Below are 23,810 nucleotides of genomic sequence, written 5' to 3'. Positions count from 1 at the left end.
AGCATACTGCGCGTGCGCAAGGCAAGATTGCCTTGCGCAGGCGTGTACTACGGAGGACAGAGAATGAACTTCAATCCAATATTGCGGCCAGCATGCAGCCAGCGGGTAACGAGAGGGTGAATCAAACAACCGAAAACCCCGCCCATATGACTGAAAACCGGTCCCGCCAAATTCAGGTGACAGGTTCCCTTGAAATAAACTTTTTGATGATATTCTAATTTATTGAGAAGCACTTGTACCATTTGTAAACTGTGCTATCTTTTGCTTCTGAATAAACACATATTTACTGCTGAACAGCTAGACAGTTCAGAGATAAATCTGCTACCAAGAGATAATGGAATAACAAGACAAGGAAATTCAATAAAAACTGATGGCAAGCAGGAGTAACAACCAAAATATAGTAGGTAAAGCTACTCTAGAAATGCAATATCATACTGCTATACAAATATATAAAGCATGCATTATGACCAAAACCGGACTATAAACGCATGATATATTGATAGACACATAAAGCTGGCTAGAAGCTGATAAAGTGTGGGTGGAGGATAAAGAAAAATAAATACTGCTCACAAGAGCCTGTATAACTGTAGTAAGAACCCAAAAATGCAGGGCTTCCAATCCTCCAGCAGGTATAACCACAAGTAAAAGCAAGCTAAACAAATGTGCCTAGCCCAGCAGGACAATATGATAGTAACCGATCAGTGGAACAAACATTCCTTACGGACCAACCCATTGGTAACAGTTCTATAATAAGGTAGTAGTAACTTACATCTTAATGTGTCTCAATCCTGCGTGCCCACCAGTGAACCCCGACAGCGCCGTTTCGCCTTGTGGCTTCTTCCCCCGTTCCCCCGTTGGGAAGAAGCCACAAGGCGAAACGGCGCTGTCGGGGTTCACTGGTGGGCACGCAGGATTGAGACACATTAAGATGTAAGTTACTACTACCTTATTATAGAACTGTTACCAATGGGTTGGTCCGTAAGGAATGTTTGTTCCACTGATCGGTTACTATCATATTGTCCTGCTGGGCTAGGCACATTTGTTTAGCTTGCTTTTACTTGTGGTTATACCTGCTGGAGGATTGGAAGCCCTGCATTTTTGGGTTCTTACTACAGTTATACAGGCTCTTGTGAGCAGTATTTATTTTTCTTTATCCTCCACCCACACTTTATCAGCTTCTAGCCAGCTTTATGTGTCTATCAATATATCATGCGTTTATAGTCCGGTTTTGGTCATAATGCATGCTTTATATATTTGTATAGCAGTATGATATTGCATTTCTAGAGTAGCTTTACCTACTATATTTTGGTTGTTACTCCTGCTTGCCATCAGTTTTTATTGAATTTCCTTGTCTTGTTATTCTATTTTTATTCTAATAAAATATATATTTTTAAATGTATGCCTATGCCTCATTTTCACCTGCGTATTGGTATTATTATTATTATTATTATACATTTTTATAGCGCCATTTATTCCATGGCGCTTTACATGTGAATACGGGGCAAATATAGACAAATACATTAAACATGAGCAGATAACAAGGCACACGAGTACATAAGGAGGGAGGACCCTGCCCGCGAGGGCTCACAGTCTGCAGGGGGTGGGTGAGGATACACTAGGAGAGGGAAGAGCTGGCTGTGCGGCTGTTCAGTAGGTTGAGGATCACTGCAGGCTGTAGGCTTGTCGGAAGAGATGAGTCTTCAGGTTCTTTTGAAGGTTTCTATGGTAGGCGCAAGTCTGATGTGTTGGGGTAGAGAGTTCCAGAGTATGGGGGAAGCACGGGAGAAGTCTTGGATGCGGTTATGGGAAGAAGAGATGAGAGGGGAGTAGAGAAGGAGGTCTTGGGAGGACCGGAGGTCGCGTGTAGGTAGGTACCGGGAGACCATGTCACAGATGTATGGAGGAGACAGGTTGTGGATGGCTTTGTATGTCAGTGTGAGGGTTTTGAACTGGAGTCTCTGGGCGATAGCAAGCCAGTGAAGGGCTTGACACAGGGGAGAGGCTGGGGAATAGCGGGGGGACAGGTGGATTAGTCGGGCAGCAGAGTGTAGGATGGATTGGAGTGGTGCCAGAGTGCTAGAGGGGAGTCCAGAGAGTAGGAGGTTGCAGTAGTCGAGGCGGGAGATGATAAGGGCATGCACTAGCGTTTTTGCAGTGTTGCGGTCAAGGAAAGCACGGATCCGGGAAATATTTTTGAGTTTGAGACGACAGGAGGAGGCAAGGGCTTGGATATGTGGCTTGAAAGAGAGGGCAGAGTCGAGGATCACCCCGAGGCATCGGGCGTGTGGGACTGGGGATAGTGAGCAGCCATTGACATTGATGGATAGGTCTGGTGGAGGGGTAGAGTGAGATGGGGGAAAGATGATGAATTCTGTTTTGTCCATGTTCAGTTGTAGAAAGCGAGCAGAAAAGAAGGCTGAAATGGCAGACAGACAGTGCGGGATTTTGGTAAGCAAGGAGGAGAGGTCAGGTCCGGAGAGGTAGATCTGCGTGTCGTCAGCGTAGAGATGGTACTGCATACCGTGGGATTCTATGAGCTGTCCCAGGCCGAAAGTGTAGATGGAGAAGAGTAGGGGTCCTAGAACAGAGCCTTGAGGAACACCGACTGACAAGGGGCGAAGTGAGGAGGGGGTGTGGGGGAGGGAGACACTGAATGTTCGGTCTGTCAGATATGGTATGGTATGGTATGGTATGGTATGGTGGTTTGTGCTGTTTAATAGTGTTTTTGGAGGTGGCAAGTCCACTAGTGGATTCTTTGGTTATGAACAAGAGATAATGGGTCCAGAGACCCAGAAACCAAAAGGCAGAGAACAGCCCAGAGGAGAGAGAACAACATTGTACTAAGAAGCAAAAAGTCACCAAGAAGAAATTGAGTAAACCATAAACCACCAACAGTAATATAAAAGACGAAGTTTATCAAGAATTTCAAATATATAAATTACATACTTGAATACAAACCATGCAGAACATCAAGAATATGCGGAAGAGACATGGAAACAGGCAAGGAGAGGATGATGGTCCAATAGGACATAGGAAAATATAAAGGAGAATTCACCATAACTTACAACAGCAGTAGGGAGAGGTGAAGGCAACCAGGTAAGTGCTAATCCATAAATAATTAAATAGTATAGGGTGCCGCAAGGAGAGCTTCAGTGGTCTGGACATGTATTACGGGTAAGCAATTGATAGACTGCACCAGCTCATAAATCCATTGTGTATGGTTTACTATTTAATTATTACGGGCTAGAACTTACCTGATTGCCTTCCCTTCTCCCTACTGCTGTTGCAAGTTTTGAAGAAGGGTTTAAAAGAGGTAAAGCAGATTCGTGTTTTTACACAAAATGTACAGACAGAAAGTGGATGTATATTCTCTTATATTTGAATGATGTGATTATGGTTCATCAAGAGGAAACAGAAATTGCAAAGATGACTAAAATTCTGAATCAGCATTTTAAAACTAAACACCTTGGAAATTATTATTTTCTAGGGCTCCAAAATCAACTCAATACTGAATCAGTTTGGAATGTCAGAAGCCAAACTTATATCCAGCCCAATGGTACCATCCTAGTTAAAGTTGGAAGGAGAAGAAGATCTGTTACCTAACAATGAAAAATACAGACAGGCATTGATGGCACTTCCATATATAGCAACTATGACTTGATTGGATATCGCAGCAACCATTGGAATTCTCTGCAGATATGTGGAAAAACCGCAGTTCAAAAATGGCATGTACCTAAGACATTGAGGGAACTGAGCTTTCTTGGGGCTAGCCACATACTACCAGAAGTTTATCAAGAACTTCGCTAAGATGGCAACACTGTTGCATGAGTTACTACAAGGAACAGCAGGAAAGACCAAGCATCAGTCAATCGATTGGGGCCCTGGACAACAGGAGGCTTTCCAGGCTCTGAAGATGGCACTGACTGATGCCCCGATCTTAGCTTTTGTTGACTTCTCTGAGCCCTTCGTGCTGTACACCGATGGAAGCCTGTATGAATTAGGGGCAATGCTTGCCCAAGTACGAAAAGGAAGCAAGAGGGTTATCGCCTACGCCAGTCGGTAATTGAAGGACTCCGAAAGAAACCGCGATAATTATAGCTCATTCAAATTAGAATTGCTTTCAACTGACAACAATCCCCTTGTTCATATTCATAAAAGCAAGTTGGGTCACTAGAGCAGAGATGGGTTACAAGGATGTCCAAATGCAGGTACAAGATCTCTTATTGGTCCAAGTCCGAGAACACGTATGCAGATGCACTGTCTTGGGTGATGCAGGCAGGTCCAAAGAGAGACACAGACAAAGAGCTAGAGAGTGATGAAACTCCAGATTTCAAACATTTTGCTGCAGCCGTGGTAGCCGCCGAAGAGTCAAGAAAAAAATGGTAAACGGTAAAAGCCTAAACTTACCCAGATCTTAGATCTCCCTTGGGATGATCAGGTACAGCTACAGGAGTCAAACCCTGAACTAGCAGAAATGAGTCACCGTGACACAGAAACCGGACATAGAGGCCAGAATTGTTTTGTCCACAAGTACCTTGCAGATCCTGTAACAATGGGAAAGGCTCTTCATGAAAAATGGTTTGTTACACCACTGCTTCCAAATACACAGGGAGTTCAATGTCACCTTGCAAGTGGTGGTTTCTGAAGGGATGGCAGTGAGCCTGGCTAACAAAAGGCCACGAAAAAGGAGCCCACTTCGGTATTTAGAAGACCTTCTGATGGCTAGTGTATTGGCCTCAGCTATGTCAGGAGGTGGAAGAGACATTCCAAAGATATTGACAGTGCAAGCTAACTAAGCTTCCAGAACAGAGGACCCCTGTCCAAGTTATCCCAACCTCTGTGCCCTTAAAAGTATTAATGGTCGACTACCTAATGATCGGGATGTCTCATAATGGCTATGAATATTGCTTGGTGATGACCAACTACTTCACTAAGTTGGCAGTACTGAACCCAACCAGAGATCAAACGGTGGAGGCGGCGTCCCGGACCATCTGTTGAGAATTTACTCAAGTATATGGATGCCCAAACAGGATACATTTGGACCAAGGGGCCTGCTTCCCAGGGAAGGTAATGAAATAGTTGCATCGCCTATACAGAATTGACAAATCCCAGACCACACCATACCACCCTCAAGGGAATGGAGCTTGCGAGCACTTCAACAGAACTTTGCTGCAAACGATGCGAACATTGGAGGAAGACAAAAAGATGAGGTGGCCCAAATTCATCTTGGAACTGGTGTGCGTGTGCAATAATTGAGTTCATGCAACTACTGAAAAAACACCAAACATGCTGCTATTCCATCACAGTGGTCATGAAATGATGGAACTGGATTCTGGGGTGGCAGTCCAAATACTTGTGTCCGGGAACATACAGTAGGCACCAACTTCAGAATGCCCGGTCGAATCCCTGTCTCATGAAGAGCCAATCCAGATGGGAGACCATGTGCTGGAACAGGCTAAACGACCCAGAAACACACTGGATTACCACTGGTAGGCAGTGCCCTATTGAGTTATAAGAAAATTCCATTCCAACAACCCAATCTATGAAGTCCAACCCAAAGGGGACTAATTAACCCAGGGTCAAACGTTACATCAAAACATTATCTGCCCGTGTATCTCTGAAACAGAAGGGACTAGCGGGATAAAACTCCCAGGGGAACAGCATGGCGCCACCTTGGAATAGACTATCAGCAATGAGGAATAGTGATTTACTGTGCCTATGGAGCAGTTGGGGGTGCCAATGTCATCTACAATAGGGTTAGAAAATGGATCGGAGGGCCAGTTTCTTAACCAAGGACTTGAGACCTCTGGAGTCCTTGAAACACCCCTACAGTTTGGACCACGTAGGACCAAGTGCACCAACACCAGAATCCCTCTCAACCGACACGCACAAGATGAATTAGTCTGGGAGCAGATTAAGTAGAAAGCCCGCGAATGTAATCAGCTGTTGGCAGAAATAGGACTACCATCTGAGGGTTCTCATTGACCAAGAACTAGTGAACTAAAAGGAAGGAGGTATGTAAGGGTGTACCGTAGCAGATAGGATTCCCCAGCGCTATGCAGAATTTGCATTTGAAGGCTGCCACATGATGATGTCTAACCAGAACCCTGCGGAACCAAAAGGAAGAGTTTCAGGAAGGACGAGTCTAGCTGAGACACCGAGTTATTGTGATGCAGTTCCCCAATATAAGAAGCCGGAGCTGCAAGATGGGAAGGATTTTGGAGCCAACTAGTGAGATGAGCAGGATAAGTGCAGAGAGGTATGCTGAGGCCGAGACATCAAAGCCTGCCAGGAGATGATGCCTGAAAATATCCACAAACCAGACTACGTCGGTCAAGACCTGGGAACAAGCCCTCCAGGCTGATAGACGACCATCACAGATCAAGCATCGGTGGTAATGGTTGGTGATCTGCCACTTTAAATATGTAGCACACAATGGCTCTTGGCGATAGTTTCCTTAAAGTGATCTTTACTCACAAAGAGGCAATGAGCTTTTTGGTTACAGTTTCACAAGAGGCAACAAGCTTTGTGGTTCTAACAATTTAGCCAGAGGCAACAGCTTTGTATCAACAGAAGAAGTCAATCAATATTTAAAAACAATGGCTGGCTTGCCCTTGTGACAATTCCACAGCCTGCTGGCAAGCTCTTCAGCAGTTCTTCCTTTAATCTGGCAAAATCTTTGTTTCACCCTGAATGCAGCTCAGGACATTATATCATTGCTTGTCACAGCCCCTCCTTTCTTGGTCACTTCTGCTATCTTGCACACTTCTGTGGCCTACTTCTTAGGGTACCGTCACACAGTGGCATTTTGATTGCTACGATGGCACGATCCGTGACGCTCCAGCATCGTAACAATATCGCTCCAGCGTCGTAGACTGCTGTCACACTTTGTAATGTACGACGCTGGAGCGATAATTTCATGACGCATGTGCGATGTAGAAGCTGTTGGTTACTATGCGCACATCGTATACATATCGTGCACACCTTTGTTACACCATGCGATCATGCCGCCACAGCGGGATACTAGACGACGAAAGAAAGTTTCAAACGATCTGCTACGACGTACGATTCTCAGCGGGGTCCCTGATCGCAGGAGCGTGTCAGACACAGCGAGATCGCTGGAACGTCACGGATATATCGCTGGAACGTCACAAATCGTGCCGTCGTAGCGATCAAAATGCCACTGTGTGACGGTACCCTTACAATTACCTCTTTTCAGTCTCTTTGCTATCTCAGTGGGGGCAACTTTCTTCACACAAGGTACCCACCAGAATACAAATCTATTGCGTTTTGTGGCATCACAACTGCAGCCAATCACTGAGTTCAGTGACTCTTACAATCTATAACAGCCTTTTAGCTCAGTGACTGGCTGCAGTGGTGATGTGCATGTAGTCATAACGTCAGCCAGTAAACAAAACTGAAGCAGCATTGGAGAGACTGCGCTAAACCAGGGGATGGTGAGGAACAGATCTTGATATTATTTTAACTCAGTGTAGGCCCCTTGAGTAATCCGGAAACTTCTGTAAGGAATTATTTTTGCAATCATCAGAGACACTAATGTCTATGAAAGGAATATTCAAGTTAAATGCCTAGATCATGAAATGTCTCTAGATTTCACCCTGCATGTAGACACAAAGCAAATATAATCTGGCGTAATGGTTTAGGAACCAGTGATGGCTGGGAATGCACTTACATAACTGAGTTTACTCTGGATAATTGTACTCCGTCTACTGTACTATGCAAACATATCAAAACAAACCATTCTAAACATAGCTGTGTGGTATGGACCTGATGTATTGTACAAGCACCTGTTTCTTTTCTTTAGTTGAAGAGTTGGTATTGTATGATCATTTATTTTTATGTATTTTTATGCATATGGATAAGATATTAATACTCTTTGATTTTGAGAAAACTTTTTCAAAACAAATATACAATGTACATTACATATTATATTACCTACTTTTAAAGTAACAACAGGATGATGATATTAGTTATAAAAATGTTATATGCGTTAATTTTATTTTATGAGACTCCAGCATTGACTAAATGCAGCACATGCACTGATGTCTCAAATCTATACTGCTGTTTTCTGATATAAAGTTTGTTCACATCAATGTATTATGTTTATCCCGAAGAGCGTATCTCACTCAGTATGTCATGTATGTCAATGCGAGTGTGCGTTTTTTTTCTCGCTTAGCATACGCATTAAAAGAGGGGTCGTTAAGGGTACTTATTCCATTATTGCCATTTTAAATCTGTGATGGGGAATAAGGAAATAGCACCGCCCAGCAGCGGCGAGTCCCGCAGGTGTGAGCTATACATGACAGCTAACACCCTGCGCTATCGGACCCAGCCAGTTTGCAATCGATCGGGGCCAATTAACCCCTAAAATGCCGCTGTGAATCACGACAGTGGTATTTAAGTTGTTGCAAGGGGGTCATAAGACCCCCTTAGTAACCATCGGACCCTCGTGATGAGAACTGCAGGTCCCAGTGGTTACCATGGTACCCTGAAGTCACGTGATGACCCCAGGGAATGATGGCTTGTGAAATCCAGCTATAGGCCAGAGTCACACTAAACGTATGAAAAATCCGTCCGAGTCGCCCTGCCGAGAGTCGCAAGAGTGTAATACGAGTGTCATGCGAGTACAATCCAATTTTCCATACCTAGTATCCGATTTACATCCGAATGCAGTGCGATTGCTATCCGATTGCAATGCGATTTTAACATAGAGCAATTCTCTAAAGTCATTTACACATCGTTTTCAAAGGAAATGTTATTCAAAACACACATTATATAATCGTGCAACAAACTATGGGTCCATTTTCTCCTACTATGCATTGTGAAAATTACAAATTTAGAGCCAAAAGAACATTTTCGCGAAAATAAATGAAAATTTTCAATATGACGACCTGATGTTATCAAATGCTGTGTAGGACCTGTTGGTTCAAAATCCTCACTATACCCCTGGATAAAATCCTTCAGGGATGTAATTTCCAAAATAGGGTAACTTGTGGTTTTTTTACTGTTAAGGCACATCGGTGGCTCTCCAAATGCGACACGACGCCTGCAGTCTGCGCTCCAAAACGTCACTCCTTCCTTTCCGAGCCCTGATGTCCACCCAAACAGTAGTTTTCCTCCACATTTGGGGTATGGGCATACTCAGGGGAAATTTCACAACAAGTTTTGGGATCCGTTTTCTCCTGTTACCCTAATGAAAATAAAAAAATTGGTGGCTAAAAGTACATTTTTGTGGGTAAAATGTGTGTTGGTATTTTCACAGTTCTACGTCATAAACTTCTGTGAAGCACCTGGGGGTTCAGCATGCTCATCACACATCTAGGCAAGTTCCTTAAAGGGTCTAGTTTCCAAAATAGGGTCAATTTTGGCGGTTTATCACTGTTTCGGCATATCAGTGGCTCTCCAAATGCGACATGGTGTCTGCTCTCAATTCCAGCCATTTTTGCTTTTAAAAACGGTGCTCTTTCCCTCCCAAGCACTGCCATGTGCCCAAATAGTAGCATTCCCCTACATATGGGGTATCAGCGTACTCAGTAGAAATTGCACAACAAATTTAGTTGTTTATTTTCTCCTATTACCCTTTTGAAAATAAAAATAAAATTGGGGGTAAAAGTACATTTTTGTGGGTAAAATATGATTTTGCATTTTCACAGCTCTACGTTATATACTTCTGTGAAGCACCTGGGGATTTAAGGTGCTCACCACACATCTAGAAACATTGCTTGAGGGATCTAGTTTCCAAAATGGGGACACTAGTGGGGGTTTTTCACTGTTTAGGCACATCAGTGGCTCGCCAAACACGACATGGTGTCCCATCTCAATTACAAGCAATGGGTGTATTCAAAAAGTCAAACAGTGCTCCTTCCCTTCCGAGCCCTTCCATATGCCCAAATAGTAGTATTCTCCCACATTAGGGTCCATTTTCTCCTGTTACCCTTGTGAAAATAACAAATATGGAGCTTAAGTATAATTTTTGTGAAAAAAAGTTAAATGTTAATTTTTTCCTTCAAGATTGATTTATTTCCTGTGAAGCACCGGAAGGGTTAATACATTTCTTGAATGCGGTTTTGAGTACTTTAAGGGGTGCAGTTTTTAGAATTGTCTCACTTTGGGGTATTTTCTGTCATATACGACCCCCAAAATCACTTCAAATTTGATGTGGTCCCTAAAAAATGGTTTTGTAAATTTTGATGGAAAAATTAGAAATTGCTGATCAATTTTTAACTGTTGTAACTTCCTAACAAAAAAAACTGTTAAAAAAATGCAGAAGAACATATGTAGAAAATGTTATTTATTAACTATTTTGTGTAACATAACTTTCTGATTTAAGGGCATAAGAATTAAAGGTTTCAAAATTGCAAAATTTTGGAAATTTTCACCAAATTTCCGATAGTTTCACAAACAAACGCATGTCATATCAAAAACATTTTACCACTAGTATGAAGTACAATATGCCAGCAAGAAAAACATTCTCAGAATCAGTGGGATCCATTGAAAGGTTCAAGAGTTATTACCGCATAAAGTGACACTGGTCAGATTTAAAAAATTTGGCTTGGTCATTAAGGTCAAAATTGGCTCAGTCACTAAGGGGTTAACATCAACTTTTACATGACTATGATGCTCTTCTATGTAACTTAAAACTAGTTTACAAACCTAATATAGCAATCTTATATAATGCTATAGATAGATAGATAGATAGATAGATAGATAGATAGATAGATAGATAGATAGATAGATAGATAGATAGATAGATAGATAGATACATTTCACAAGCCCCCTACATATAATAAACTTGCACATTTAGTGCCTTTCATGTTGCACTAAAGGGTGTTTAGCCTGGTTTAACATTATAAATAAATAATTTAAAAAAATGATGTGAGGTCTCTACTATTTTTGATAACCATCAAAGGTAAAGCCGACAGCTATGAGCTGATATTATCAGGCTGGGAAGGTCTCTGGTTATTGAGCACTTCCAAGCGTAAAAATACCAGCACTTAGCTGCCTCTGAAGTAGCTCATTACATTAGATGTGTCAATTCTGGCGCTTCACTTTTGCTTTTCCCGATTCCCCTTGTCTGTTAGATCTGCATGGGAACATTTTTTCTAATAAATTGGTGAACGATGGACAGTGTCTTGTGTTTTTTCTCTCTTTTTATGATTTTCAGGTATCCATTTGTGGACTATGTCGGATTCGGTGGAATAAGTCAGATTCCCAGGATTACATATGATCTGCATGTTTTTTTTTTTCCTGTTTTTAATTAATTGGTGAACCAGGGAAAGTTTTTTGTGCTTGCTTTTATTTTTGATTACTGGGCTACTAATGAGAAATCACAACTGATATTGACCCCAAACGCCATTTCTGTGATTGCCAACACACCAGGAGGCTAATGCCAGAATGTGATGCGTCACTTCTGCTATGGCTGCAGGCTGATAATATCAACTCACAGCTGTCTTCCTTACCTTTGCTGGTTATCAAAAGTATTATTTATTTATTTGTTAGGCCAGGGTCACACTAGAGAGGAATACGGACGTATGAGAGGCGCAAAGACAACGCATTGCACACTGACCAATGTTTCTCTATGGGGCAGCTCCTATCTGCCATATATTTCTGGGCCGTATTTTACGGGCTGAGAAAATCGCAACATGCTGCGTTTGTCAGTGGACTGCGCAAAAAATCCGCCAATGAAAGTCTATGGGGGTGAGAAAAATACGGATTACACACGGACCATGCGTGTGACTTGCGAGAAATACACATGAGTGTTCTATAGAAAAGTCAGTAATTCACTGCGGTGTACAGTAAAATCACACTGACAGGTTAGAATAGAATAGATAAAATAAATGTCTACACATAGTATAGGTATATATATATATGTCAGTGAGACACACATATATATGTAAGGTGACATTAAGCCTGGTTAATAATTGAGAGATGTCAATAAGACACCTATCCATTATTAATCCAATATTATTAAAGGGTTAAAAAAACACACACACACTAGGAAAAAAGTATTGTAATGAAATAATTTGACATGGTGTTGTAATAGCTTTATTATAGGCTCAATCCAAATGACGACCCTTGTCATCTGAAAAAAAGTAAAAATAAAAAATCAACAATATCCCATACCTGTCTGTCGTACAGTCATGAACCATGATGTAAATCCATCTGAAGGGGTTAAATAATTTTACAAGCTAATGCAGCTGCCCCTGGCTGCAAAAACTGGGGAATTAATGGAATGCAGGGGAACTTAGCTATCTAGACTTGCGGTGCTGCACCCCCTGCTGGCATAACCTCATATGAAGTCTAGCGTGGGAATTTTTCAGAATATTTTCCCACACTAGAGTTCATATGAGGTTATGCCAGCAGGATGCGCAGCACCGCAAGTCTAGGTAGCTACGCTCCCCTGCATTCCATTAATTCCCCAGTTTTTACAGCCAGGGGCAGCTGCATTAGCAGGCTCCTTTTTGTAAAATTATTTAACCCCTTCAGATGGATTTACATCGCGGGACATGACTGTATGATGGACAGGTATGGGATATTGTTTTTTTATTTTAACTTTTTTTCAGATGACAAGGGTCGTCATTTGGATTGAGCGTATAATAAAGCTATTACAACACCCTGTGTATTTATTTCACTAAAATACCTTTTTCCTAATGTGTGTGTGTTTTTTAACTCTTTAATAATATAGGATTAATAATGGATGGGTGTCTTATTGACACTTCTCCATTATTAACCAGGCTTAATGTCACCTTACATTAGCAAGGATACGCAGGATAAGTTGTTTCTTATCTGAATGGTCTACTAAGTGTGCTGCACATGTTGTTGTTTTGGTCCACAATGGACACAAATAGAGATATAACCCCTGAGCGCACCATCATCTAATTGTGGGATCTTGATTTATTATCTGTCCCTATCACTCACAAAAAAATATCGATTGCACACGTAGTTCCCCTTCTCCTATTTATCTTGTTCTTACTGTTTGAGAGTAAAGAGGGTGAGTATGAAGGGGAAGTGAGGGTGAGTCGATGAGAGCATTGGCACCACTTTGTGTATTGATCTAGGGTGCCAACCTCCGCAGCAAGGTAAGGTCAGTCTTATCAGGGTAAGTGGAGAGCGAGCCATATTAGGCTTTTATCGTGTCGTCCTCCACCCTTGAATTATGTCCAAGAATCCGGTTCAATTTAATTTTTTGTATCTTGTATGTAAACCATGTCTCATATCCTGTCGGGTTTGATAAGGAGATAGCAAAAGCCAACACTTGAATTACCGGCTTTTCTGCTATACAGTAAATATAAATATATATATATATATATATATATATATATATATATATATATATATGTGTCTCACTAACATATATTTATATACATAGACTATATATATGAGAAAAACACCAAAAGCAGGCAGAGATGCTTACCTGTCTAAATAGGCCTCAATACAAATGCAGAAACAGGGTGCAGCGGACCCAAACAAAATAGCAAATGCACAGGTGCAATACCTAATGAAACAGCCAGCCTTCAATAAGGGTTTGGCCGTGTGGTACACCAATGCACTAAGATAAAATACTCTGTATGTGGCGTGTTCACACAAGGAATACAAAGGGTCTGGCACAGCCTATTAATGACGCCATATGGCGGGCTGCCCAGTGCTAAAATGCATCCCGTGCGAACAGAGGCCACAGTGTACAGAACAATTTGGGCCCAGCTGCACCCTGCAAAAAATATACGTGCAAAAAAAAAACCATATAAATATATGTATGTATATTAGTTGATATTAAGTCCATAATATGGAAGCTGGCAACCCACGCCAAGGCTCGAATATTTGAGCCCATGGATCCATTCTATGTCCATTTTGCAAGCCGGTGAGAAAATCTCGCCATACGGATGCCATACGGATGACACACAGATACTTTTTTAAGAAAAAAAATCACATCCTCGCGTTGAATACCGATCACTGTTCAGGAACTTTTCTGCGTATTACGCCAGTAAAAAACGGACCATATTTCCCTACGCTAAGTGTGACGCCGGCCTTAGGCTAAAACAGGCTAAACACCCTTTAGTGCCACATGAAAGGCACTAAAGAGTGCAAGTTTATTATATGTAGGGAGCTTGTGACATTATATAAATCTACAGGATATCTATCTATTCTATCGATCTATTCTATATATCTATGTAGTCTATGTATCTATCTATTCTATCTATATCACAGGTGGGCAACTAATTTTCCTGAGGGGCCACATGAGAGATCGTGGCTGTTGTGGAGGTCCGAACCAAAAGGTTAATATTAATTCTGCTCAATATTAAATTTATATTAATATTAATGGTTTTACTTAATATTGAACAGAATTAAGCATGCTGATCTCCCCCTATATACCGTATAAGCCCACTCACAGCTCCCTATATGCTGTAAGAGCCCCCACATAGCCTCTTATACACAATATGAACCCTCACATAGCCTCAAATATAAAGTGTGAGCCCCACACAAGTCTGCTATATACAGCATGTGCCCCCCATATAGCCTCCTAAGTACAGTATGAGCCCCCACATTGTCTCCTATATACAGTATGAGCCCCCCAAAAGTCTCCAATATATAATGTGAGCCCCACATAGCCTCAATATATACAGTGTGAGCCCCACATAATCTCCATATATACATACAAATATCCCATACACATGAAAAATGCTCATACGCAACTCACTCCGCTGCGCTCTGCTCCTGTCTTAGCAGCAGCATCACGTCTGCTGTCTCATATGTTGATTGCTTGAAGATGGAACTGATGGCCCCCTCCTCCACCAATGTGTTCACCATTGTCTGTATCCTGAGGATGCAGATAGCGGTGGCAGCGGATGGATGGCGAGTGGGGTAGGGCACGGTGCGGCCCGTGGGCCACTGTTTCAGCCCTTTGGCTGTCTCGGTCCGCAGGTCTGAGTTTATATCTATCTGTTCTGAGGGTTCTGGATGTGAATTTCTTGTACCTGGTTGATGACATTTCGGAGTTCATTTTGAGATGGGTGCGAGAAAAAAAATGGATGGGACATGGACCATGCGTGTGCCGTTTGTTTTTTTTTCTCGCGCCCATTGACTTGCATAGGCGAGCTCCATTTAATGTGCGTGGCCACTCACAGCATGCTGTGATTTTGTTTCCTCAGCCCAATTCCAGTTGAGCAAAAACTCACAGATGAGCACTGCCTCATTGAATAGCATTAGTGCTTGTGCAATATGATTTTTTTTATCACATTGCACTCGTTGATTTTATACGCAGATGTGAGCAAACCCTAAGTCACAGGAAACACCTGGCCATTGCATTTTCTCTGAAAGTAAAGCACTTGGGCAAAAAATATAACAAGTATACCCTCTAAGACCAAATGCACACAGTGCGTACTTGGTGCATATTTTCCACGTAGATTTGCCTGCTGAGAATCTGCGGAGTAATACATTAAGCAGATTTAGTAGAAAAAAGCACCAGTAATACATAATTTGTGTGCAATCTTCTGGCCGTTGCACAACAGCTCAGAAAATGGCAGCAAAATGTTGGCTCAGCTCCGAGTTGCGCCTAAATTTTGCGACTTTTCAAAGCCTTTAGACCAGAATTCCGCCATGAAAGCTTTGATAAAGTCTGAGAAAACGCCATGTGTCACTGCAGCCTGCCAATAGCCATTTTATATCATCTTCGGTGTATTTATATTAACACTGTATCTCTCTTTTGCTGGCAATGCTATTTTCCTAGTGACCTATGGAATGACAAGCTCCAACACTTATTATTATACCAATGTCATGTCTAAACTTTTCCTGAGCACGGCATCTGACAGTGGGGTTACTTTCCAAAGTATTGGCAGCATGAATGATTTTTGGTCGGTGAGTACAAATATTATAAATAGAAAACAACGTCTTATCAGGTTTCTATTTAAATTGTTTTTTTTTTGTTTTCTATATAACAATGTGCATTAAAAATAAAACCAATAGAAATCTTTCAATTTTCACACTCGTTAGACTCGCTCAGGAAGACTTTTCAGCCATAACGTTATAATCAGAGGCAGAATTATAAACACAGGTCACCTCTATATGAAGCTGATCAGGATGCACTAATAGGTGATTTAACAGGTGATCCTGCTTCCCATCTCTTCACACTGATCTTTGCACACGCTGATTAGATGCTTCAATACAAAAAGTAGTCCATGTGTTTCCTATAATAATAGGAAGTTAGAGTATAAAAAGTCCCAGTGGCCAGTCTGAAAATTGCAAGATTTCTATTGTTTTTATTTTTAAATTTCGTTGGTTTTTTTTTCGTTATTTTTTATAAAGATTGTGATATGAAAATAAAATTGCTAAAATAAAAAAAAAATATTCAATAGGACATTTTCCAATGACACATTCCCTTTAAATGCATATGCAAATTGTCTCTTCAGAGAGGAAGAGGACTAGAACTCTGGTGCCACCTATTGGAAGCAGCGATCCTAAAAGTCAATGTTGACTCTTTAACGAGTTTTACCATATAACTAATGATAAAAGCCAAACCAGAATCTCAATTTGCAAACACAGTGTTTCAGGGTATTGCCCCTCATCAGTGCAAAGTATAACATCTGGTCTAACTAGGTGAGAGGCTCTGGACTGGGGTCTAAGGGGTAACGTTTCTCTTCATGGAGAGTGACAAGCCAAGCCTGATATCTCAGAGTGAGGAGACTTATACGCCATGCATGCTCCTCTGGGAAATTAAATATTAAAATTGTCTCTTCAGAGAGGAAGTGGACTGGAACTCTAGCACCACCTATTGTAAGCAGTAATCCTAAAAGTCTATATCAACTCTTTAACGAGCCTAGCCATTTGACTTCGGCATAAAGCCAAACCAGAATCTCAAATTGCAGACACTGCATTTTGGGGTATTACCCCTCATCAGTGCAAAATATGAGATCTGATTTGGCTAGGTGAGAGGCTCTTGACTGAGTCTAAGGAGTAATGCTTCTCCTTGAGGAGAGTGAAGGGACAATTTGCATATTTTAACTTCCCAGAGGAGAATACATGACTTACAAGTCTCCTCACTCTGACACGCCAGGCTTGGTGGAAGTTGGTAGAACTGGACTACCTATGCAACCTGAATCGACTGCAGGTACTGTCTCATGCCCTACCAGTATTGACAAAAAAAAACAGTAGCAAAATGCAAAAGCAGGGAAGAATCGGTAAGGAAGGGTGAAGAGAGAGTAAAATATCTTTGACCACCATCTGTAAAACCATTTCCTAAATTTAGAGGTTTTCTGGCTGTTCTTATCCAGTGTACCTGGTATCACTTTCATTTGCACCAAAGCCAATTACGGTAAATGGATTGAGAGTCTCCTATAGTTCCTATAGGACAGGTTGATATCACTGAGACTTCTTTGACTTGTGGTTATACCGTGATGTGCAAATGTTCCCTTCATTTTCTTAGCAGTGTATTACATGTATTTATAATAACTCATAATATTACAGCAGTTGCGTCAAGTAACCAGTAAAAAGGTGATAATAAAAAACTAAATAGTGATAATAATAATATTACGGTATTTAACTGAATTTCTCCTTTTTTGTGTCTAATATTTAGACTAACTGCCATATTCCTAATTCTGTTTACTAGTATACACAGGGACCATTACTTGATGGACTTTATTGGACCAAGTGGTACAATAACGTGTCTCTAGATAACACTGAGAACTCCTTTATATACTATGAGAACCTGTTGCTCGGAGTCCCCCGAATGCGACAGCTGAAAGTGGAAAACAATTCATGTGTTGTTCATAAGGACTTCAGAGAAGACATCTCTGGCTGCTACGATACGTATTCTGAAGACGAAGAGGACAAAAATCCATTTGGGCTAGTTAACGGGACGGCGTAAGTACTACACGATTTATACAGTTAAATATTTCTGTGCCACACTCATTGGGGTATTTTCACGTGGCGCGTTTTTCTCAACACACTCCAGTCCCGAGTGCCGGCGGCAGTGCTGGGTATTGATGCCATTGCACTCGCAAGTGTGACCCCGGCCTTACAATGATAATGGCAAGCTTGGTTAACTTTACGTGTTTGGGGGCCTTCATCATATTGCAGTGCAAAGGGGGAAATCTACATGAAATACACAGCAAAATTTGAGATTTTGATGTCAATTTGTAGCGCAGAAAAATAAAAATGTAATTTTTACCTGATTCTGACTCTGTAAATCATGAATATATAAAATTGAAGGTGACGGGTTCAGTAATTATTTTTATTTCTCACCAGATGGACATATTTTACAGAGAAAGAACTGGGAGGCTCTTCCCACTGGGGTAAAATAGCAACGTACAGCGGAGGAGGTTATTATGTAGATTTTCAGTTGACAAAGCAAGATACATTAAGAACGCTCCAAATCCTGAAAAATAACTTGTGGTTGGATAGAGGAACGCGAGTGATATTCATTGACTTTTCAGTGTACAATGCCAACATCAATCTATTCTGTGTCTTAAGGTAAGCACTTATCATTTAAGCTCCTATGTGTAAGGAAATACATGGGGGCTTATGGTCCTGTCACCTAAATTAATGGCCTCATATATGTGTAGGATTTTGTTAGTTCAGTTCATGAGATCCAAAGTCAGGCTGAGAATTAGGCCGGGATCACGCATGCGAGAAATAGGTCCGAGTCTCGCATGGTAATACCCGGCATTGCCGGCGTCACTCAGGAGCGGAGCGTGCGGCCGCATAGCAATACATGCAGCCGCACGCTCCGCTCCAGAGAGATGGCGGCAATGTCGGGTATTACCATGCGAGACTCGGACGTATTTCTCGCATGTGTGATCCCGGCCTTGCAGTCACAATACGGACTACAAATTACCACCGCGCTGGTCCAATTGTGCTAATCGCACTCAGATCAGAGTTTGATCACAATGTGATCTGATATTTTCAGATGTGAAAAAGATGGGGAAAAAAATTCTCCATCTTCTCTATTCTGTCACTCTGTGGTGTCATCCAAGTGGTTTCCAATATTTTTTTTCCCCATACTCACTGACTTGTATGGCCAAGTGCGATCCGATAATCGGATTCAAATTGTGCACTCTGCAATTTGTTCATCCGACAGACTCTGTCCAAATAAAAAGATTGGACGGCCCCATAGAATAACATTGGTGCGTGTGCGATTCGATGTTTTGACTGAAAATATGGTCTTCTGCACAAGCCCTGGCTTATTCACACATCAGTATTTGGTGAGTATTTTTCATCAGTGTTTGTATGCCAAAACCAGGAATCGAATTTACAGAGAAAAACTGTAATTGAAACACTGACACCTGTTCTGGGTTTTGTAGACAGTCCTGGTTTTGGCATAGAAATACTGATCTGTGAATAAATGTAGGTAAATTTTGTGTAATTTTCTTGAAAAAATTCCACCAAAATCAGATGTAAACTGCATTTTATATTTGGGCCGGGTTCATTTATTTTGGGTTTAATAGTGTAAGCTGTAGGAAAACATTCAATTTTCATTTGAGGGAGAATAAACTACATTTCCATATTGTACACAGCAAAGTATTGTAAGGTTCCTCTACTTACCGTGCTTCTCCATGCTTGCACCCCTTTCCATAGACTTGTGGTAGAATTTCCAGCTACAGGGGGCGCCATTCCTTCTTGGCAGATTCGTACAGTCAAGCTCATCCGATATGTCAGTAACTGGGACTATTTTATCATTGCCTGTGAAATTATCTTTTGCGTGTTCATCTTTTACTATGTGGTGGAGGAGATTCTGGAGCTGAGAATTCACAGATTGAAATATTTTGCAAGTATCTGGAACATTCTGGATGTTGTGGTTATAATGGTGAGAATACGTTTTTTTGGAAATTGCTATACTTATCTTCCATTATTCTACATCTTCATCATTTACTAGCAATATATCCTTTAGTAATGCCTATATCCTCCATAAAATAACAATTCTTTAGCTTAAATTCTTATATCTTTCTGTTGTGCTGTTCCTCTGTTATTCCTCCTGGGTAACATAGTAACATAGTAACATAGTTAGTAAGGCCGAAAAAAGACATTTGTCCATCCAGTTCAGCCTATATTCCATCATAATAAATCCCCAGATCTACGTCCTTCTACAGAACCTAATAATTGTATGATACAATATTGTTCTGCTCCAGGAAGACATCCAGGCCTCTCTTGAACCCCTCGACTGAGTTCGCCATCACCACCTCCTCAGGCAAGCAATTCCAGATTCTCACTGCCCTAACAGTAAAGAATCCTCTTCTATGTTGGTGGAAAAACCTTCTCTCCTCCAGACGCAAAGAATGCCCCCTTGTGCCCGTCACCTTCCTTGGTATAAACAGATCCTCAGCGAGATATTTGTATTGTCCCCTTATATACTTATACATGGTTATTAGATCGCCCCTCAGTCGTCTTTTTTCTAGACTAAATATTAGTCAAGGTATGTATTACCTTGACAATTTATGTTACAATTCCCCTTATAAATGAAGCATGTCCCTACAAATTCTGATACTTTCCAATGAGTCACCAAATTTACAATGATAATACTAATATTAGTCAATATAAATCAGGTATATTAAATGGTACCTGTCATGTAAAATAATACTATTAACCTGCAGATATGGGGTTAATCTGACACCTGACACAGTTCTGACACCATGTGAAGCTCGCACTGAGAGCCCCACTGCCAGGAGGAAATTACATTTATTCCTCCCGGCAGACTCCTTTTTTCAGTCTTGGGGTGACTATGGTATGGTTTCAGTTAACGCTTTGTGGAAAAAGAGTAGTGGCTGTTCACTGCGCCCCTGGCAATGACTGACAGCAGGCTCAGCAATAGAGATGGCTGTCAGTCAGTGGCGGTGGCGCGGTTACAGCTGCCGCTCTCTATACATAGAGCTGTGTGGCTGAAACTGTGTCGGCACCATCCCCGTGACTGAAAAAGGGAACCTGCTGGGAGGAATAAAGTTAATTTTGTCCTGCCAGCCGGGCTCTCAGTGCGGGTGTCACACAGTGCCAGAAAGCTATTAACCTGCAGATTAACGCCATATCAGCAGGTGAATAGCATTATTTTACATGACAGGTTCCTTTTAACACCTAGTTAGGAAGAACCAGTCAGCATGAATTTGCATGTTAATGTAAAGGCAGATTAGAAATGTAATTGAGCCACGATCTCAATTTGCACATGAGCCGCCACCTTCGCCATTATATTGAAGACCCCCAGAAGATCAATGTGTACAAGCACTGCCCGCGGCGAGGCCTGTGTCAGAGCAGACTTTTAAACAGGAGGTAAATACAGACAGCAGGCGGAGGGGCCAGACAGGAGCCGAAGACCCTACACACAGTCCCCCCCCTATGAACCTAAAGCTTATTACACAAAAACTTCAAATGCTGATTAAAGACCAACCACCATGGAGATTTCTTCCCTAAGGGTATCAATATAACAGCACCATTATAGCAACGCCTTTACATTGCTAAATCATGCTGATAGGTTCTCTTTAAGCTATAAAAAGTATTTACAAGTTGCCATGTCAGTCAACATCGAATTATACACATAAAGTCTGTGGACACTTTTGACGTGGAAAAAATATGTTTACATGTATTACTGTTTATCTTCAGTTAAAAAAAATATTGCAAGTTTCAGTCTGAAATCTTTATTCCTCTAATCATTTTCAATATTTCTGATATACAGTTTGAAGCCTGATCGAAATTGCAATTTTTGCAGTTTTCTCTTGTGGGAGTGTCTCTCTCAGGAATAAAGGCTGACTGTGTCGTCTGTGTATATTCAAAGCATTCCCTTAGTCAGTAGCTCATATATAACCATATATCAGCAGACCTTGTATCCTGCAATTATTTCCTATTCATGTGCTTTCCTCATTCTTATAGTCTGTTTTCCCTGCCCTCCCTGAGACTCTAGATACTTTCTCCCATATTCCTACTGCAATCTCTAACAATGAGAAAAGAAAAGGGGAGAGATAAGAGAGCCAACAGAACTAGAAGCAAGTGCCCTAATGGATTTCTATCAGTTTTGTAGGCCTCTCTGCTAGAGAAAGCACTTGCAGACATCTTTCAGCTGTGAAGTGGTAGAAAATGTTAATGAAGATTATACAAAAAATTGCTTAATTTTGCATGCTGGAACAATTAAAAAAAATATGAGGAGGTATACACAACCTATAAGTTGTAAAGGCAACCATATGTCACCCAATCTGTGAAAAATCTGCAAACTATTATACCACCCCAGTGAAGTAGTGCTTCTCCTATGAGAATGGGGAAGGATGGGGGTTTTTTCTCCACTATAAAAAATATTGTGGCATGCTCCATCAGATGGCATAGGTAGATAATAAAATGTGAATATATCCATGACATATCCACGTTTAAGTAACTGATTCCATTTTGTTAAGCTTTCTCTTGTAGCCATTGCGTTTCATATCTTTCGGACTATTGAAGTGAATCGACTCATGGGAACACTGCTAGAAAATCCCAAAATATATGCAGACTTTGAATTTTTAGCATTTTGGCAGACGCAGTACAATAACATGAATGCTGTCAATCTTTTCTTCGCATGGATTAAAGTAAGTGGAAAAAATGAATGATCTCTTATAGAGAAATAGTGGATAAATCACACTGAGGACGTGATCAATGGCAAAAAAAACCCATTGCCGCTATTCTAATTTTAAGTGCAGTGTACTTCCAGACAAAAATGAAATCAGAACATTATTTTCCATCGCGCTTTACAAATGTCATCATCACTGTCCCTGTTGGGCTTTTTCTCTTTGGGTTACAAGGATCGGCCATGTTGGGTTTTAACATCCCAGATCCTTGGTTCCCACAGGAGATATGCTGCCGCCAGCTGTGCCTGATAGAAACATAGTTCCCTTGGTGGGAGTCTCAGAGGTTGGACCCCAACAAATGATAAAGGGATGGCATATCCTTATAATATTATAGGAAGTGAATATTTCTATGAATGGTTGAAATTAATTAATGTAGTCCCATAAGGCTCGGGATGCACTGAAATGCTTGCAGCGCTACTAATTTATTTTTAAAAGGGTTTTCTGGAGTTAGATCAGGGATGTTGGCAAATTCAAATACACCCAGGGCCAAAATTAAAAACCTGGACAAAGTCAGTGGCCAACATTGATATTTAATTTAAAAAAAATGTCTACAATTGAGGAAGTTTTTCCTTATCATCAAATATAACGATGAACATTTTCATATGGGAACAAAGTAAAAGAGGTTATCCCACGAACAAAGCACATTTTAACTAATATGTCTTAAGAGTCAGATCAAATTACTTGAGCATTGGCTATATCCTCAGGGACAGGGATGTATATAGAAATCATGGTGCTCCATAGCAGAAGCTCTAATTGCCCCCCCCCCCCCCCCCCCCCGAAAAAAAACCCTTAATGTTTGAAGGTGTCACAGAAGAGCATATCTAACAACTTTGCAGCCCTTACAATTTTTCTCCTATTGAAGACCCTAGATTGCCCTTTAATTGCCCCCATAAAGTACGATGTCAACAAGTATCCCCCAAACACAGTATGATACCACCACAGTGAATTCCTTTGCAGTACTCTCCATATGCACAGTATGATGATCCTACTGTATCCCCCCAACCCCTCCTACAAAGTGTGATGCCCCAACTGTGACCCCAACTTAGTCCACACAGTATAATTGTACCCACATAGTCCTCCATACAGTAAATTGGCCCCACATAGTCATCCACACAGTATAATGGTCCCCATATAAACCTCTATATGGTATAATGGGTCCCACATAGACCTTCATATAAAATAGTGGGCCCAACATTGCCCCCCACATAATATTATTTACCC

The 23,810-nt window shown here is 41.2% G+C and overlaps 1 protein-coding gene across 1 annotated transcript in view; it reads left to right on the top strand.

The window, feature by feature from the left end:
• PKD2L1 (polycystin 2 like 1, transient receptor potential cation channel) overlaps positions 1-23,810 on the top strand; it is a 102,564-nt gene that overhangs the window by 58,301 nt on the left and 20,453 nt on the right. The window contains exons 3-7 of the mRNA XM_069753439.1: positions 15,746-15,873; positions 17,621-17,874; positions 18,259-18,483; positions 19,588-19,816; positions 22,380-22,550. Of these exons, the coding sequence (XP_069609540.1) occupies positions 15,746-15,873; positions 17,621-17,874; positions 18,259-18,483; positions 19,588-19,816; positions 22,380-22,550 (1,007 nt within the window). The remainder of the gene's footprint in view (positions 1-15,745; positions 15,874-17,620; positions 17,875-18,258; positions 18,484-19,587; positions 19,817-22,379; positions 22,551-23,810) is intronic.

This window comes from Ranitomeya imitator, chromosome 2 (assembly GCF_032444005.1).
Source record: "Ranitomeya imitator isolate aRanImi1 chromosome 2, aRanImi1.pri, whole genome shotgun sequence".
Lineage (NCBI taxonomy): Eukaryota > Metazoa > Chordata > Amphibia > Anura > Dendrobatidae > Ranitomeya > Ranitomeya imitator.
The sequence above is the reverse complement of the archived record's forward strand: the minus strand, read 5'-3'. Positions and strand labels throughout refer to the sequence as shown.